This window comes from Drosophila elegans, unplaced genomic scaffold (assembly GCF_018152505.1).
Source record: "Drosophila elegans isolate 14027-0461.03 unplaced genomic scaffold, ASM1815250v1 contig_149, whole genome shotgun sequence".
Taxonomy (NCBI): domain Eukaryota; kingdom Metazoa; phylum Arthropoda; class Insecta; order Diptera; family Drosophilidae; genus Drosophila; species Drosophila elegans.
The window spans coordinates 16,021,569-16,039,611 of record NW_024545513.1 but is presented as its reverse complement, the minus strand read 5'-3'; the positions used below and the strand labels follow the sequence as shown (position 1 = coordinate 16,039,611).

The 18,043-nt window shown below is 40.5% G+C and overlaps 1 protein-coding gene across 1 annotated transcript; it reads right to left on the bottom strand.

The window, feature by feature from the left end:
• Positions 1-436: 436 nt before the first annotated feature.
• Positions 437-14,730, bottom strand: LOC108137576. The gene is given in 5 exon segments (XM_041707164.1): positions 437-2,820; positions 3,299-5,575; positions 9,185-9,393; positions 12,027-13,772; positions 14,415-14,730. Coding segments are annotated over 4 exon segments (5,589 nt in total). The 5' UTR covers positions 13,644-13,772; positions 14,415-14,730; the 3' UTR covers positions 437-1,334.
• Positions 14,731-18,043: the final 3,313 nt, after the last annotated feature.

The window sequence follows — 18,043 nt, the reverse complement described above, 5'->3', positions numbered from 1 at the left end:
TTTTTAAGTGCAACGTAAGCAACTTTAAATAAAATAAATATTGATGCCCAATACGAAAAAAAAAACTATGATTACATAAAAAAAAAATTTTCTTTAATCCATAAAACGGATATTCAAGTATTTCATACACATACATATATATTTCGATATACATACACTGTATATAACATAATAATTTCTTTTTGCATTTATTTTAGTTTTTTCATTTTTGTATGTTTTTAACATAGTTCTCTGGATTTTTTGTTTTTGTGTTTCGTGTTTCCACCTCAGCTTATCCATTTTGTTGTTTGTTTTTATAGTTTTTAGTTGTAGCTCTTTATGTTATTTGTAAGATTTGGAAATTGTTCAATTACACAGTTGCTTAGGATTTATGCCTTGCTGCTTTTGAATGGGACTTTTTTCATGATAATGTTTGACAATAATGAGACGATAATGAATACTAAATGGAATTTCTCACGATCTACGGATCTCTTTTTCTAGCTTACAAAATTGTTTTGACTCACTTCTTGAATAGTTGCATTCGTTTAGTTCTTTGCTTTTAGTTTTTTTTTTTTTTTTTACGGTAGTTGGTAGTTTTTTGCATAGTTTTGAATCGCAAGAAATTTAATTTCTTGCTTACAATATGACGAGTTTATTGGCTCATTACTTATATATTACATATGTATAGCATATAACATATCTGTTAATGTACCTAAATATTGCTAGAAAAAGGCTTTTAAACCACGAAAAAAATGTCGAACGAATCAAGAAATGAAAACGAATTATTCTCTGTGTCTGTGTGTGTGTGTTTTTGGGTTTTTTTTTTGATAATAAAATGTAATCAGTTCTTTGAGTTCTCATTTGAAAATGTTTGTTTGTTTATTTTGTTTTGTTTTTTGTTTGCTGTTGTTATTTGACCAAACGAAATCCCAGCAGCTCTAGTAGTCCATATATGTATATCATCAAAAAGGTTTCCCTCGATTATTGATTAGTTGACATATAATGCCCAGAAATTGTTTTAGTTAGCCTACTTACAACCTAATCTCCTCCAGACTTGCGCGCAAAAAAAATGTTTGGAGGCTCTCCTCTCTCTCTCTCTCTCTCTCTCTCTCTGTTTATCGTTCTATCTCTCTGTGTTTCTCCCTTTTTCTTTGTCGCTTTAATAAATAGCTTAACAAACTAGAAACTCGAATGTACAATTTGGGGCTTGAGTTGGTTGCCCCTTGGGATCTGTTGCTGATCTGTCTAGGATTATCTGTAGGATCTACGATCAACGATCTACGATCAACGATCTACGATCAACGATCTACGATCAACGATCTACGATCAAGGATCTACGATCAAGGATCTTTCGCTCAAAAGGCCGCATCGCCGGCATACCAAGGATGCACCCAGGGCGCCGATGGCGGCGGTGTGGGTGGATAAATGGTGGGCGATGGCTGGCCATGTGTGTGATGGGCCGCCGCTGCTGCCGCCGCTGCCGCTGCTGCTGCCGCCGCATGATGATGGGCCGCTGCTGCCGCCGCCGCTGCATGATGATGATGATGGTGCTGATATGGTGCCGTAAAAGCCGCCGCCGCTGCTGCCGCTGCACTGCCGTAATAGGATGCGGCGGCCAGAGCAGCTGCCGCCGCCGTTGTGGGCGAGGCCGTCGACGAGGAGTGCGTCGAGGAGGCGGGCGACAGGCTGGCCAAACCGGCGGCACACACGCTATGCCTGCGATGCATTATATGCCGCTGAGGTGGTGGCGCCACCGCCGCCTGTTGCTGCTGTTGCTGTTGCTGCTGCTGCTGCTGCTGCTGTTGCTGCTGCTGCTGTTGGTGTTGCTGCTGGTGGTGGGCTGGCGGTGCTGCTACCGCCGCCTGTGTCCTGCGCTGCCTCATCTGCTCCCATTCGGGCAGGACGACATTGCCCAGCGGTGGACTCAACATGCTGGCCGCCGCCTTGCCATACAAATTGGACAAGTAGGCATGCTCGGCTTCGGCCATTTTCTGGGCAGCTGCCGCAACGCTTCGCGGATGATTTTTGGCAGCCGTCTGCTCGGCATGTTGCCGCTTCTTCAGCAGACGCTGTTGCTCATGGTGCTGCGGATGGTGGTGGTGGTGGTGGTGGTGCTGCTGCTGCTGCTGCTGCTGCAGCTGCTGCTGCTGGGCTGCTTGGTGTAGCGGGTGTGGGTGTGGGTGTTTTTGGTTGTGGGAGTACAACATTTCGTATGCGTTGCTGGTAGTGTTGTGTGCTGCTGCAGGCATTGCTGCTGCTGCTGCTGCTGCTGCTGCTGCTGATGATGATGATGATATTGTTGCAGGTGTACCAGGTGGTGTGGCAGAAACTGGCGGAGCTGGCGGTGGTGCCAAAGCCCTGCGCCTGGTCAGCAATTCACTGCCGCCGCCGCCGCCACTCACATTTGCTGGCGGTGTGAATGCCCTTCTCCTCATCGAAGTGGCTACCACCGAAGTTCCGGCTGCTGTTGCTGTTGCTGCTGTTGATCTTGTGTGAACTGTTGCCGTGGTGTTGCTGTTGCTGTTGCTGTTGCTTGTTGTTGCTGCTGTTGTGCTTAATGGTGGTGTTGTCGGTGTGGTTGTTATTGTGGCTGCTGCAACTGCTGTTGCTGTTGCTGTTGTTGTTGTTGTTGTGGTCGTTATTGTTGTTGTTAATGGTGGCAAATGTTGTGCTCCCCAGCTTAATTCCTAGCTCGTGCGCGTCCTTTTGGTCGGCGGCTGCTCCGGCTGGCGCGTCATAAAGGTCAGCTGCGTCATGTACTTGATGATGTCGCGCACCTGCACCAGCGGCATGTTCTCGTTGTAGCTCCGGTCGAACTCCATCAGGATCTGCACCTGTCGCCTGCGAATAATCAAAGAGATTGGTATCAGTAAGGGTCCGCTATTTATCAAAACAAATTGGTTGCGACGTTCGTTATGCATCAAGTGACAGTTTTTGCCCGCATAGTTTATTTATTGCAATATCAATTTTACTATTGCAAAGTGACTCATGTTTATCGGGAAAATAAAAGTAAAACAAAAAACAAGTTACCATCACAATTTGCTTATACAGAAAAAAATTAAAACGAAATTGAATATTTAAATTAAGATCTCAAACTATTAAATCTCCATAAATCAGTCATCAATAATATTTGTTTATTTGTTTTAAAATTTGAAAAGGGTTATTATTTGTATTTGTTAACAATTCAATTTACATTTTTAATGAATATAATAGTGGGCTATATGTATTATATTCGCAAAACTGCTTTTTAAAACACTTTGGCCAGCATTGTTAAGGGGTTTTTACATAATATTGGGGTATATATATATATATCACTCACCGATTCGCCTTGTAGAGCTCCACACCGAGTGCCTCGATCAAACGCTTGCAGTGATCCAGTGGCACCGACGGGAAGAAGTTCTTCTGGAACTCGATGAGGGTCATCAGCTGCTCGGAGTCGTTGTAGGCCTTCATGTTGATGCAGGGCACCAGGTGCTTGTCGACGCACACGCGTTGCACCTTGTAGGGCGTCAGGTTCATGTTGTTCGTGGGTATTTCGGGTATGACACACAACCGCTGGGCACTATCTGCCGCATTGGCCGCTGCGGCGGCATGAGCGAGTGCCGCATGCCGTTGCAGATGCATGGATGCGCTATTGGATGAGGCACTACCGTTGCCGGTTGAGCCATTGCCAGCGGATCCCGAGTTACTCGTACCATTGTTGTTACCTGAAGAATTCGCGGAACTGCCGGAATTGCCAGAATTCGAGGAACTGCGTCCATTTTGCTGCGCATGATGGGCGGCAGCGGCGGCCAAACGTTGATGTTGGGCCACCGCTGCGGCCGCCACTTGTTGCTGTTGTTGGGCCACCGCCGACGAGTGTTGCTGCAAATAGGCCGCCGATGCAGCAAGTGACCTTCGAGAGGAGGACAGATCGATTACGTCAGTGGGTGTTGGTTGTTGTGCTTGTTGTGCTTGTTGTGGTTGTTGTTGTTGTTGTTGTGTGATTTGTGTATTGCTATGGTTACTACTATTTTGGCTGTGTGTCTGACGTCCATAATTGCTATTATTACTATTTGTGTTATTATTGTTGTTGTTATTGTTGTTATTGTTTCGTCGTCCCCCCGAATTTAAACTAACCCCACTAGAATTATTGCTAGCTAGCGAAAGTATGGCCATCGGTAGGTTATTGCTTTTGGTCGAACAAATCACGCTCTTTTGCCGACCAGCAGATAGTGACCCACTAGTTGCCCCACCGGATAATGGCCCAGCTGCGAGACCACCACCTGCCCCACCACCAGCACCACTGCTCAATGGCGATGCCGCCGTATTCGAGGCACTCGAACTGGAACACGAACTCGACGGCGAATGCAGAAAGTGTCCCGGCAATTGTGGCGTTATCGTCACATTCGGATTGGAGGCCAATGTCAATGTGGCCACATTGCCCAGGGCCATGCCCATGTTAAGACCGCCCACTACTGAGGGCGAAATCGGCGGCGATATATACGAAGGCACCATGTGATTTTGATTTGCACTATTATTGTTACTGGAATTCGTTTGTATGAATGTGGAGAGGTCCGGATTGGCCAGAACCTTTTGTATAACAGCCCGCATTTCGTCTGTCATGACGGTGAACTTCTTTTCGAAATCCTCGAGAGCTTGCGTGGAGTTTAGTGGTATGGTAGTGCCACTTCCGGTGGTCGCTACTCCCCCTCCCCCTCCTCCCCCTCCCACTCCCCCTCCTCCAGCACCAGTTGCAGCTCCTGCTCCTCCTCCTCCTCCTCCTCCTCCACCACCCTCGCCTGCTCCTCTCCTGCTCTTGGTCAGACTTATTTCGGCTCCCGATCCATCTGATATCAATGGTGGCACAATGGGTTTGGTGAATGTGACACCTCCACCACCAGATTTCTGATTTTTGTTAACCTTATTGGGATTATTATAGTCCAACATGGTTATCAGGTCTGTGTCCAGCGGTAGAGAGGGTAAGGCGGGAAAGTTCTGCTTGGCCGCGGGATGAGTGGATCCAGGATTGCCGGGATGACCAGGCGAACCAACTGGTCCTGCACCTTTCAACTGCTGACTGAAGAGCAAACGTTGGGCGGGTGTTAGTTGATTCCACAGTGCTAGATTCGTGTAATCCGCTCGAGTGGAGGGCAGGTTGTAGTTGAAGGCATTGCCGCCGGCGCCAGCGCCACCAGCCACGCCCCCCGTACCGCCAGCACCACCCAAAAGAGCTTGCACATAACCGGCGGCAGCAGCAGCGGCCACAGCAGCCGCCGAATTGGAGTTGCTGTTACTGTTTTGGGTGCCATTTATGTTGCTGTTGCTGTTGCTGTTGCTGTTGCAATTTCTCATGTTGCTGCTGTTCATGTTGCTGTTGCTGCTAAGACTTTTGGCTAAGGCATGTTGTTGTTGATGATGATGATGGTGGTGGTGGTTACTATTGTTCTGGTTGTTTGGTGAAGAGTGTTGCTGTGGTGCACGGTTGCTGTTGTTGTTGTTGTTGTTGTTGTTAAATGTGCTGTTCTGGTGTCGTTGTTGTTGTTGTTGCGGTTGTTGTTGTTGTGTCTGTTGCTGTTGTTGTTGTTGTTGCACCAGTGACTGCTCGACATTCGACCTAGAAACATTATATACAATACATAAGTCGAGGTGACCGCCCCTTTTTCATTTTTTTTTTCTTTGTTTTTATTTACAATTTGTCTTTTGTTTATTATTAGTTTTGTTTTTTAATTGCATTTTTCAATCGATTTTGTTGTAATTGTCATTCCTCATCAACTAACTATTAAGACTTAAAAAAAAAAATCACTGGGCTTTTCTTGGTATATTATTTTTTGGTATGCATTTGATTATTTTTTAAATCTCGTTGTTCGGCCGTGCGCTTCTCTCTGAACTGCTTGTTCTTTCTTCTGCTTCTCCTGCTTCCGCACTCTTTCACTGCTTTGCCGACTTAAACATATCGCAGACATCGATATCCCGATTGCCTTGGCCTTTCCGCTCGACTGCTGCCGATGAAAACAAATGAAAGAAAACCAGGTGGCGATAGTCAATTATCGTTGGTTTTTTATATTCCCGATTTTTATTTTCTGTGGTTTAATGAAGTTATTTATGAATTTTGTTGTGGTTCTCTCTGCTCTTTCTTATTTTTTTTTTGTTTTTAAAGTTTACAAATAAAACTGTATACTTGGTTTTAGATTATTAAATCGACAGTATTTTTTAAGTTTTTCTCTTTGCTCTTTTAAACTTTTTTTCTTTTTAGATTAATAATAAAATGAATAAAAAAAACTTTTCTTGCATAAGTTTTATTTAATTACTTTTCGTCGTTTGGAAAGTAAATCCTAAAAAGCTTTCTTAATTTTGTAATGTTTTCAATAGGTTTTTTGCCTTTTATGTAAATGTATGCGATCAGATAAATCAGTTAAGAAAAAGCTTTAAAAAAGCTCTTTTTAAATCTTTTTTTCTTATAATTTTGTTAGCTAAGTTAGAAAATTCCTAATCGATTGTCATACATTTTTCATTAATGATTATTACTTCAACTTTTGTACACGCATTATATATAATGTATCTTTGATCTCTCACTGTATTTTGTACTTTGTATCTGTATCATTTTTGTTTTAGTAGTGTGTGTGTGTGTGTGTGTGTGTGAGTGGGGGAAGGAGGGGGGGTGGGTGGGGCCAAACGGGGTTAAAAAAAACCTGCCACCACCAATAAAAGCTTGTTCTCGTTGTTGTTGTCGGTGCTGCTTCGTATTTTTCCCCTTTTTTATATAGGTATATATATATATATTTTTTTTAACTTTTTCGTTCGTCACATGTCGTGAGTCATACAACGTGTATGTGTTTGTGTGTTGAGTTTTAATGTATGTGTGAGAGAGTTTGAGGTGTTTGTGTGTGTGTGTGTAATAACATTAGGGGTAGTCAGTACACACAGCCATTAAATAAATGTAGATATGTTTTTTGTTGCATTTAGATATATTAAATATATATTTAACCATATTTAAAAGATAAATCATTTTGTTTTTTTTTTTTTGTCTCTTTTATTACGCGAAGTTATGTTTTTCAAAATATGTTGTAGTTCCTCTTTAACAGTAAATTATTATTATATCATACAAAGAATAAAAAAAAAAGTTTTTAGAGAAAAACAAGGAAAAGGTTTTATTATAATAATATACAAAGTACGGTTTTAACGAAATCATCATCATTCCATTGAAAAAAGAAACAAATACATGTAATTTGTCATATAAAGTATACGTTTATAAAGATTTTTATTCTACTTGCATTTATTTTTAACTTAATCAAGTATGGGAAGTCATGCAATTGCTAGGGATACCCTCAAATATATTTATACATATGCTCTGTATATAGGAGAACTCTACATGATGTATGTACAGATGCTTGTGTAGGTGTGTGTGTGGGCGTGTTCGTGTGTGTGTATGCGTGTTTTGGGTTTAGTTCTACTGGACTTAAATATGGAGTAGTAGGTGGTAGTGGTTTGATTCGGATAGAACCCAAATGCGAGCGATAATCATATTCTCCACCTTAGACGCACCTCCGATACCAATAGCTTATTTATTTCACTCTACGTTTCAGAGAGTCTCTCATGAGCCACCCTAATGCATGCCGTAAGAGGTTAGGAATCTGGAGACCCGAAAATAAAAAAGAGAGAACAAAAGCTCGTCATGTATTTGCAAAAAGTTGTCGTTTCGAATCGGTTAGTAGGGTTTAAATTTTGTTTATTTGTTTTTTTTTTTTTTTTGTGGTCTTTTTGGAAAATGTTATGAGGGGAATTTGGATTTTTGTGGTATGATGATTGGTGTTTGGCAATTATTTTTAAGAACATAATATCAAGTTCCGTATGGACGCCGGCGTCACTTGGACATTTGATTGTATATCTAACAAACAGACTGGCAAACCATTGATATTAAGTGATAGTTTCACATAAAAAAACGTTACTCTCGATACTGTTAGCCATTATAGATTTATCAACAAAATTAACTGAAAGAACATAAAACAATTTAAATGTATTATCAATTTGTAATTAAAGTCAACAAAATTGTAAACCAAAAACACTTTTATAATTATATTTATTTTATGAAATTGTTAAAAAAAAAAAAAATGGATAACATCAAAACAGAATAATCAATGTTTTGTCAGTTTTACCCAGTAGTTTTAATTTAGACATCAAGATTAATTTATTTGTGGCTTTTCGGCTACAATAGCAACAATGTGAGAATATGTTTATTTTGGCGTTTGATTTAAATTGATATTTATTTATTTATTTGTTTTTTGAAAAGGGATATGCCGCTAAAAAGACTTATTAACCTAAATGTGTTGCATGACTTTAAGAGGCAAATCAGAAAGAGCAGAGAGAAGTTATGCAAAAAACGTGTATTATTTTATATATATTTATGGTAAGACGGTATATAAAACACAGATATAAAATTCAAATAAATGCGTGCACAAACGCCGATTTTTGTATGGCTCATTATTATATATAACTAACATTGAGAATTCGAATAAAACAATCGGTGCATAAAATTTTTTTGTTTGAAAAGAGCATAAAGAAAGAACAACAAAATTATTATAAAAATATATATTGACTGTCCTGAGTTATACGAAAAATCATGTGGCACCCTAATGGCTTTGCAATTTGGACTTAAGCAGCGATTTCTCAATGTCTAGCCTGCAAAAATCCCCCCACTACACCCAGCATTTTACTCAATTACTGACTACTAAGCATTATTTCAAACATTTATTATACCGCTAATTAAGCTCGCCGCGTCCTGCAACTTATCGATTTTCGGGGGCATCGAATATTACATTAGTTGCATTTTAGCCTAGACATTGAGAACTCAACCCTTAGAGCGACTTTGTAAATGTGTGTATTATATATATATATATAATATAAACAACAACAGCGAAAAAAATAGAGTATAAACATACTTTTGTTTTTATATTGGCAAAAACGAATTACAACAAAATTTGAAAAACACAATTTCTGCGCATTTGTATTCGAGATTTTAAATAAAATCAACATACTAAATGTAATTAATGTAAATAGTTATAAGGAAAGGTAAAATCAAATATAGAATCAATAAAGTTCTTGTTTTTTTTAGTTTTTTTTTTTTAGTTTTTTTTTTTTTTTATAATTTTTTAAAAAGACAGTAGTAGTGGGGGGAAACGATTTGAACAATCGATAGGAGGAGGCCATGGACTGTCGTTCTACTTACATGTGATTGGCATTTTGTCCGGCCGCCGAGCGGACGAGGGGAGGTGGGGCATTCCCGCCACCCCCGCTGTGGCTGTTCACCGAGGACATGGAGATCGCGGGATTGTTGTAGGAGTACGGTTGCCGACTGCTGCCGCTCATCATCAGGTTGTTCATGTGCTCCCGGTAGCTGCCCACGCGATTTGCGTTCGCATGCGTTTGCTGGGCCTGCTGAAAAACGCAGGAAAGTAGACGAAAATTAGAAAAAAGCACGGAAAGATTGATATCAATCAGTTTAAGAAATATAGTGTTTGTTGTTTTTAACTATTTTTATTTCACATCACAAACCACATTTCAATGTCGCTAAAAATAATGAATGCAGTTCAAAAGTAATAGCCCTTTAAACAACTTTTTATTATTTGTTTTTGATGTGCTTAAAAACAATATGTTCTTTTTTATGTAAATTATTTTATTTTTATTTTTATTAAAATACGCATTTAAAACTTCAATCAATATAATATTAGTTTTTTATTATCTATTTAATATCAAACATATTTTACTCCTCATTTACACATTAGTTGAAAAGCAGGTATTAAAAAAAACATTGAACAAAAATTACAGTAACTGACATCAGACATCGTTTTGCTATTTATTTGTTAATTAAATATAGCCAATTAGTTAATCGTTTGTATGACCTACTTTTCAATTTATGTGCAACTATGTTGCTGTGCATAATAAATAATTATGAATTCAGATTGCAATTAGCAATGGAATGAAGACGGAAGCGCTATTGCCAGTAAAAATAAGCTCAACAAAAAAAATCGATTAATAGCCTCTATTAACTTATTAAAGACTTTTTGTGCTATTGTTACGATTTTATACACGATTAGAATTACGTTTTCAAGTTTGAAGTTTGATAAGATTGCCATTACTCATATCGAGTAGCTAGACGGCTAGAATTTTTCTGCGTGAGTCGAGGTTTTTGTGTTTACATTTTAATTTTGGGGGTCGCATTTAATTTTTAAGGTCAAAACAAACTTATTTTCTTAAATTGTATTTTAGTATTCCAATTGTTCTAGAAATTCGAATTTAAGCTTATTGAAATTAACTTAAATCGAAGATAAACAACTTTTTATAAGCACCTGCCTAAATAACGATTCTTTAGTATTAAAAGTCATACTTAACCTAATCTTTATAAAAAATTAATTTACCCCTAGCTTAAACTTAAAAAAATTTTCAAAATTGTCAAAATTGTAAACCGATTTGAAAATGTTAATTAAAAACCCAACCTTAACAGAAAAAAAATGTTTAATTTGTTTTGAAAATCAGTTACTTGCTAATAGAAAATGTTGGTTTTTTTTGTAGAGGCTCGACTGTAGTTACAACAACAACAACAGCAACAACATCAACAGGTTGTGGCCAACAAACACACGCACACACAGTCACAACCAAAGGGGGAACGAGATGGAGCTTGGGTGGAAAGAGATGGGGATGGGCAAAGAGGGAGATGGAGCCACTCTCCTATGCACAATATACTCTGGCTGATGACCTAGTTTTTGATGCCGTCGAACGCTGCTGCTGCGCTGTTGCCAAACTGTGAAAAATCTGCTAGAAAAAAAAACACGCTAACACAGACAACGTTTTATATATACATATGGCTATGTAGGTGTGTATATAAATGGCCCAGCATGTTAGTTTGTGTGTCATTACATGCGAGGCCAACAAAACATGGCCATGCACTCTCTAGAGAAAACCCTCTGCACACCAACTTATACCCCCATTTCATTCCTGATCTTTTCCAATTCCCGAATTCTTCAAGTGGCAAATGTTGGGCTTAGCTTTTCTTCATCAATGATAGCAACAAAAAACTTGTTTTAAATGGGGTTCTAAGCTGTGACCTAATTTTTAAAAATACACAGTAAACACACACCAAAGACCGAAATCGATTTTAAGGCATTATTGCTAAAGTACTATCAATTATTGTTTTGTTTGACTTTGGTCGTGTACTACTCTGCCAATACCAAACTCTTTATAACTTTAATATATTTTAGATAAACACCGTTGAAAAGCAAATTCTGATAACATTAAATTGATATTATTATAGTGGAACTTCCCTGGAGAGGGTGTGTTGAAATTAATTCCATTTCCCTTGTTTCATAAAGGAGTGGTGTAAATTTTGTAATTTCTAGTTTTGGATGCAACTATCACAATCATAAATCAGGCATCGAAAATATTTTAAATTATAACTATGAACTTTTAGTTTATAATAACAACTACACAACCACAAAAAGAAAACCTAAAAATATATCCCTTCCATAAAAAGATAGTATAAATAAACCTGTTGTCTACATTGTAGTTTTATATAAGGGGCGAGATAATGGTGGGAGGGAAAACTTGGGTAAACTCACACTGAGTAATGAAAAATACATCTAAATTTAGAAAGGGTTATTCTACCATTGAATTGATATATGACAAATGACTTTTAACAAAACTGACAGTAACAAGTTAACCGCACTTATATTTTTAAAAGAACACATTTTTGTTTAATAAATTTGACCTTCATTTGTTGTGTGACTATAAGATACCCTTTAAATTTGTCTTCGATAGATGGCGCCAGCAAACCATAAGGTCAAAAGCGTCATCTGTTGTGGAAAACATAATCCGTGGGCATATCAGATTTAAATTCTTAACAACTTCTCAACTACAAATAACGCTTATAAAAACATGGAATCCAATTGTTAGTTGCAAGTTCATCTATTCATATTTCAGACCGAACAGTTTCAGAGATACACAATAAACAATATCCAGGGAACTGTATTTATTCAATTAAATTAATATAAAACCAAAGGGTCGTGAACACTCACCATCATCTGGGCGTGGAGCTGCAGATTGCTCTGGCCGGACATCCAACCGCTGCTGGCCAGCGCCTGAACGGTGGCCTGCGAGAGCATCCTGTTGTTGCCCTGCGACTGTTGCAGCATCGCCGCTGCTGCCGCCGTTTGGGAATTGAAGGCCGCCACGGCCGCTGCCGCCCCGAAACTATTGGCCGCATTTGCCACCCCATTGGCGCCGGCGGCTGCTGCTGCTGCGGCGGCGCGTTGTTTCATCAGGTGCTGTTGCTGCGCGGTAACCGCTGCCGCCGCCGCCGAGGCATGTTGTTGTTGCGCCTTCGAGGTCACCTGTTGGCCACCACCGCCGCCCGCTGAGTTGGAGGATGCGGATGAGTTCTGGCCCAGACCACCACCGCCGCTACCACCGCCGGAGGATGAAGATGATCCCGACGACCCGCTCCCTGTTGTTGTTATTTTCGGCGGTGGCGCCGACGGTTGACGCGTCCAATTGACCGAGTTGTTGACATTCGCCCGATTGCCCATCAGCAGATTCGAGTCCACCACCTTGCTGGGCCAGTAATCCTCGAATTCGGTGCCATTGGGGAAGTAGCTCTTGATGTCCGTCAGCGATATGACGGCCACGCTTTCGCTTGAGAAGAGCTCGTTGCGAATGCCCTGCACCTTGCAGCAGAACTTCAGGTAAGCCAAATCCCAGCCATTGAGCATCTCCGCCTTTGTCTTCAGATTCTCCGTTTCGCCTTCGAAGTAGAAGAGCGGCACAACTTGCTGGTTATTTCGCACGGTGTACGGCACCACGGACTCCTTGTTGATGCGAATGAAACCGCACTTTTCCGATGGTGTTTTGCTACCCGATACCAGTTTCCTATAGCAAATGTCCAGGAACTGATAGAACTTGGAGGCGTCACTTAGACGCACCACCAGATCCTTTTGGTTGAAGATATCCCGGCCGAACTCACCGTCGCAGTGCTTGTGATTGATCTCGATAAAGAGGCGAGCCTCGGCATCGGTGATATAATAGCTGCGCACGCAGGTGCAACTGGAGTAGATATCCGGATGCAGGCAGTTAAGGTATTTACCCAGCAGTTTGAGCTCTATCATTCGAACGGAGCAGTATTTCTCCGATTGCCTGAAGATGTAGGGTATGGATATCTTGCCGAACTGGGCCCAACCGAAGTGCCCATTGATGGACTCCTCGTCGCATGGTCCCGATGAGGATTTCTTATCAGAACCGGAATCACTGATGGCCCCATTCGATCGTCCATTGGAGGCCAGGGCGGGCACCACTTGCATGGTGCCATTGGGTAGTTTCTGATGACGGGATAGATAGCTCATGATGTTCGTCTGTCCATTCCCATTGGTTATCGGCGGTTGCATATTGCCACCGGCTGGGGCAGAAGCATTGCCGCCACCATTCGAGTGCTGCATGGCCGCTTGACGGGATGCCTGCTGTGCGGCCTGTTGCTTCTGTTGCTCCTTCATCTTGGCGGCCAGTTCACGGATTTCGGCGTCGTCGGGACGCTCCTGTTTGACGGGCGGGCCCAAAGGACCGCCCAAACTGTTTCCATGGAGCGGTAAACTCTGGCCATTGGCATCGATGACGCTAGTGATTTGCACATCCTCGCTGGCCATCGCTCCTCCTCTTCTCTCTTTCCTTAATTCCGCTTTCGCTCCCGCTTGCTGTTCGAAATCCTCTTAATGATGTTCTTGATTATATTCCGGCTATCGTTTTTCACAGTTAATTTCTGTTCATTTCAGGGGCTGTTGTACACAGAATGAAAAATGAATGTGATATGAGAACTAATACCAGCGTTTCAAAAATATATTTTCACACGGCCAGCTCTTTACGCAAACCGAGCTCACATTTTATTGATAATCCACAATTTTAAAGGAATTTGTACATATGTATACAACAGTGAAGCAAAATGGGATAGATGCGAGCTCAGTTCATAAAAGCCGGCCTAATGATATTAAATTAAAAGAAAAAATTATTGGCCAGTGGTGGGTTTTGAACCCGGTATTTGGTGAAACTCTATATTTTACATGATTTTATCACGATTTCACATTATTCCATATGAACTATGGAAATGATTTGTTAACTGTGTATTAACTATTTGTTATGTTAAGTTATTTTTATATATTTAACCATAACTAAAAATAACTATAAAAAAATAAAAAGAGCCGGCTTGTTCTCTCTTTCTCTTTCTGACACACAAACGGTCACACTGGCCGGTTCACACACACTAAGGCACATGTGCTGGTCGCTTTTTTTTTTGCTGTTTTCCTTTTGCTTGTGTGTGTGTGCCAATGCGCGCACTTAATTTGTTGTTGTTTTTCGGGCATATTACGTTTTAATTATACATATTGCACACTTTTTTTTTTGTATATATTATACACTTACACAAACAATCGCTGACTGCATTTTTGCAGTGTGGCAAAAAAATAAAACTATTTTATGCATTTGTTATTCTATTTGGTTGCTGCTTTTCTCTGGCTCTCTCTTGTTTTTGGTTAATTATATTCCTTTTTGTTGTCGCGACGCGTAACGACGCTTGGATAGAAAAAAATAACAAGTTGTTGCTGCGTTTGGCTCTCCTTTTATTTCTATATTCGCACTTTTTCGCTATTTCGCTTTTTCACTTTAGCGCTTTTTCCGCTTTCGACGCCGACGTCCGAACGGCGAAACGGTGAATTTGATTTTGAACGTGTGATCGTTGTTACGAAAATTATTTCAACGGAGTCAACTGAAAAATGTGTGCGGCACACACACACGCGCGCACACATATATACTTGCTCGGGCAGCGACGTCGGCAGAGGCAGCGGATGCAGAGCGCAAAAGAAAAACGGAAAACACGAAGTACGACGAACGGAAAACACAACAAAAAATACACAGGGGCAGCGCAGTTGGCGTCGCTGCAATTCTGCCACGAAGATTTTACCGAATTGTTGTTGTTATTGCTGCTCGTTCCCTTTTGCCCCCCGCGCCTTGTGCATTTTCTTTCTCCTCTCCTCGCACTCTCTTTTTCCTCTTGTCTCTCTCTCGCTCTCTCTCTCCTTCCTCTCATCGACTTGCTCTAAGCTGCGACGCTGACGTCGACTTCGCTGCCACGTTACAACTTACTGTGGTACAAAGTATTAAAATGCACTTTTTATATTTGGGATCAATTTTATTTGTTTATTTTAAAATAAAGTGGTTTTACTCAAGGTTTGATTAGCTTTTTTCATATTTTAGACATTTCTACTGACCTCTGGGTATCGTCGAAAGTTGGTATTGAAAAATAGATTTCAAATGCATTATAGTAACTAGGTAACAGTCTAGATTACATTTACTACATTTCACTACATTTCAGCATACAATTTAAAAAATATGTACCAAATTGTAATGCTACCTGGGGTGGCTTCTTAACTTCTTAGCGTCTATCCCAGTTTTAGTTTCTTAAACTTAACAATAATTAATTTTTTATTTATATAAAAAAGCTAAAAAAAAATTAATTGTCTCCACCACCATTTATTAAAATAAGAAACGAAATATGTATGTTCCTACCAAAGTGCCTTAAAAATATTCTTACCAAATATAGTAGGTAATAAGAATTTGATCCTTTTGTAAATTAAGAATTTTATTTTTCAGAACTTTCCCTTTGCCTTGGCAATTTTTTCGGTATTTAAACCACCGTGCAAGGAAAGCTTAAGCTATGTTATGTACAAGACCCCCACACATACAGATTCACACAGAGCTGGCTGGGTCACAGTATTGGTATTGGTATTGGTGGTGTGATGATGATGTTGTTGCTTTTGTGTGGGAGTGGGTGGGTGGGGGCTCTTTGTGGGCGGAGGCGTGGCGGGGGCGTCTCTATTTTTGGCAGGCAGCAAAAGCAAGAGCCCCTGCTTAGCATTCCCCGTGCCCTTCCCACTCGCTACCGCTATCACTCTTCCCGTCCCTTTCCCTCCCTCGTAAGCAAGAAGTTTTCGGTATTCGCGCGCTCTGCTCTGCGGCTTTTAAGACAGGCCCCGCTCCAGAAGGCAGAGAAAACCGGGAACGAACGTACCCGAACGAACACGAAGTGCAAGCTGCGCAGCTCCGAAAGGTCGGCCCCCGACTCTAAACATTTACCCAAAAATTTAATTAGCCGGGGTCCAAGAGTCCACTAACTAGTAGTTAAGAACGGGTCCAGAATGTACAGTCAGATCAAAATTTATACTGGTGTTTTATGATATGTGTACTAATTTTAAAATGGTACAGTCGCCTAAAAAACTGTTTTTATGATGGATACTATTTATATATGTATGTATGTACATATGTATGAATGTATGTATAATATAAAGTTATCAAATTTGAAAAGTTAAAGTTTAAACACTTTTTCTGATATCCACTTAAATGTTTATATCATATTAATGTTTTATATTTTGAACTAGCTAAAAAAAAAACTTTTTTGAACTCATGTTAAAATAAATTATTATTGATTTGTATACAGGTATACAAATTTTTAAGGAAACTCAAACCAAGATGTAATTATCGAAATATATCTTCCTGTTATCCCAAATTTTAAGAGTATACAAATGTCGCATGTCAACTCTAGATGTTTTAAATGGTGAGAATACAGTTTATGGGCGTTTTTAGCTCTGGTTTTGGGTGTCTCCCGGGCATTTTTTGTATGACCAACTGCCCAGTGCGTGTCTTTCTTACCATCTTTCGTTCTCTGCGCTCCCTGTTTCGTAGCATCTCTTAATTTTGAGTGGGGGTTTTGATTTTGAGTGTTTTGCTTTGCTAATTAGTCAGTTGTGTGCATGGGCCTTTCCCGCATTTTGTGTGGAAGGTTTTTTTTTGTCGATTTTGTTTTGTTTTTTTTTTCCCCGATATACATATGTAGCTTATGTAAGCCCCCGTCTAATAATGGAATATATGTACATACATACCCTATAGAGCAGGTATGTATGTATGTAAGTACGTACATGTATAAATCTATATGTATTGGCTATACATATGCAACGGTTTGAGTGTGCAAAATGTGCATTTGTAGTAGTGGGCTTACGCATTCAACGTCGTCATCGATGCGAACGAAGAGTGTGAGTGAAAGGGGTGGCAGAAGAGGGGGAAAGAGGGAGACAGCGTGAGAAGCGAGCGTTACGAGAGGCCCCGTTTCGTGCGCGCTTTGCTATGTAAACACGACTAAACATGTGCCTGCATGTGTGCGTCTGTCTGTATGTAAACCGTTCGCTTAACCATCAATGGAAAACGGAGGTTGGGTTGGTGGGTGGTTCAGAAAAGGGGCGGTGGGCGTGAGCAGAACGCCACCCTGCCAATTGCTTTGATTTTGGCAAGTTTTATGATAGCGCAGGGAAAGGGATGGCGATATTGGTAGAGGAAAGAAAAAAAAAGAATTAGGAGCAGAGCAACCATGCCTTAGTTGAATTACAAAAAAAGAAAAAGATCATCTTTTGAAAAACAAAAGGTTTATGCGATCTACATCCGGAAATGCTATTTTGGTCATTTTTAAATGGTCATACATATGTACATAAACCCCTTTATTTTTTTTTCTGGTTCTGAAAGTTGTACGACTGAAAAGCATTAGCACATTGGTGTATTCCGTTCTCCGTATTTTGCTTAGTTGCTTTGTCGCAAAAACAAACCTTTTCAAGCAATTTCTTTTTTAAAGTGCATTTGCGCCGTTAAACGTTTAGACAACTGCCGTTCTTTCATGCATGTTTTCTGACACGAATTTAAAATTATGCAGACTTTCTTCACATCTCTGACTCTTTTAACCCCCCTTTGACGGGGTTCTCTGGCCAATCAATGGGGACCGGACATCCGTTCGACCTCCCTCCACCCCCCATTTAAACGTTTCTGCCTCAGCCCCCTTTTAAACCACCCGCAGCTCTTCTCACCGCAATCATCTCATTTCACCTCGCTTCTCCTCTCTGTTTTTCTCTTCTCTTTTCACCCTACGTTGCACTTTGCTTTCTGCTTTGGGCTAATGCGCCCGCAGCACCTGAGTGTGTCAGTGTTTGTGTGCCGGTGTTAATGTAAGTGACCC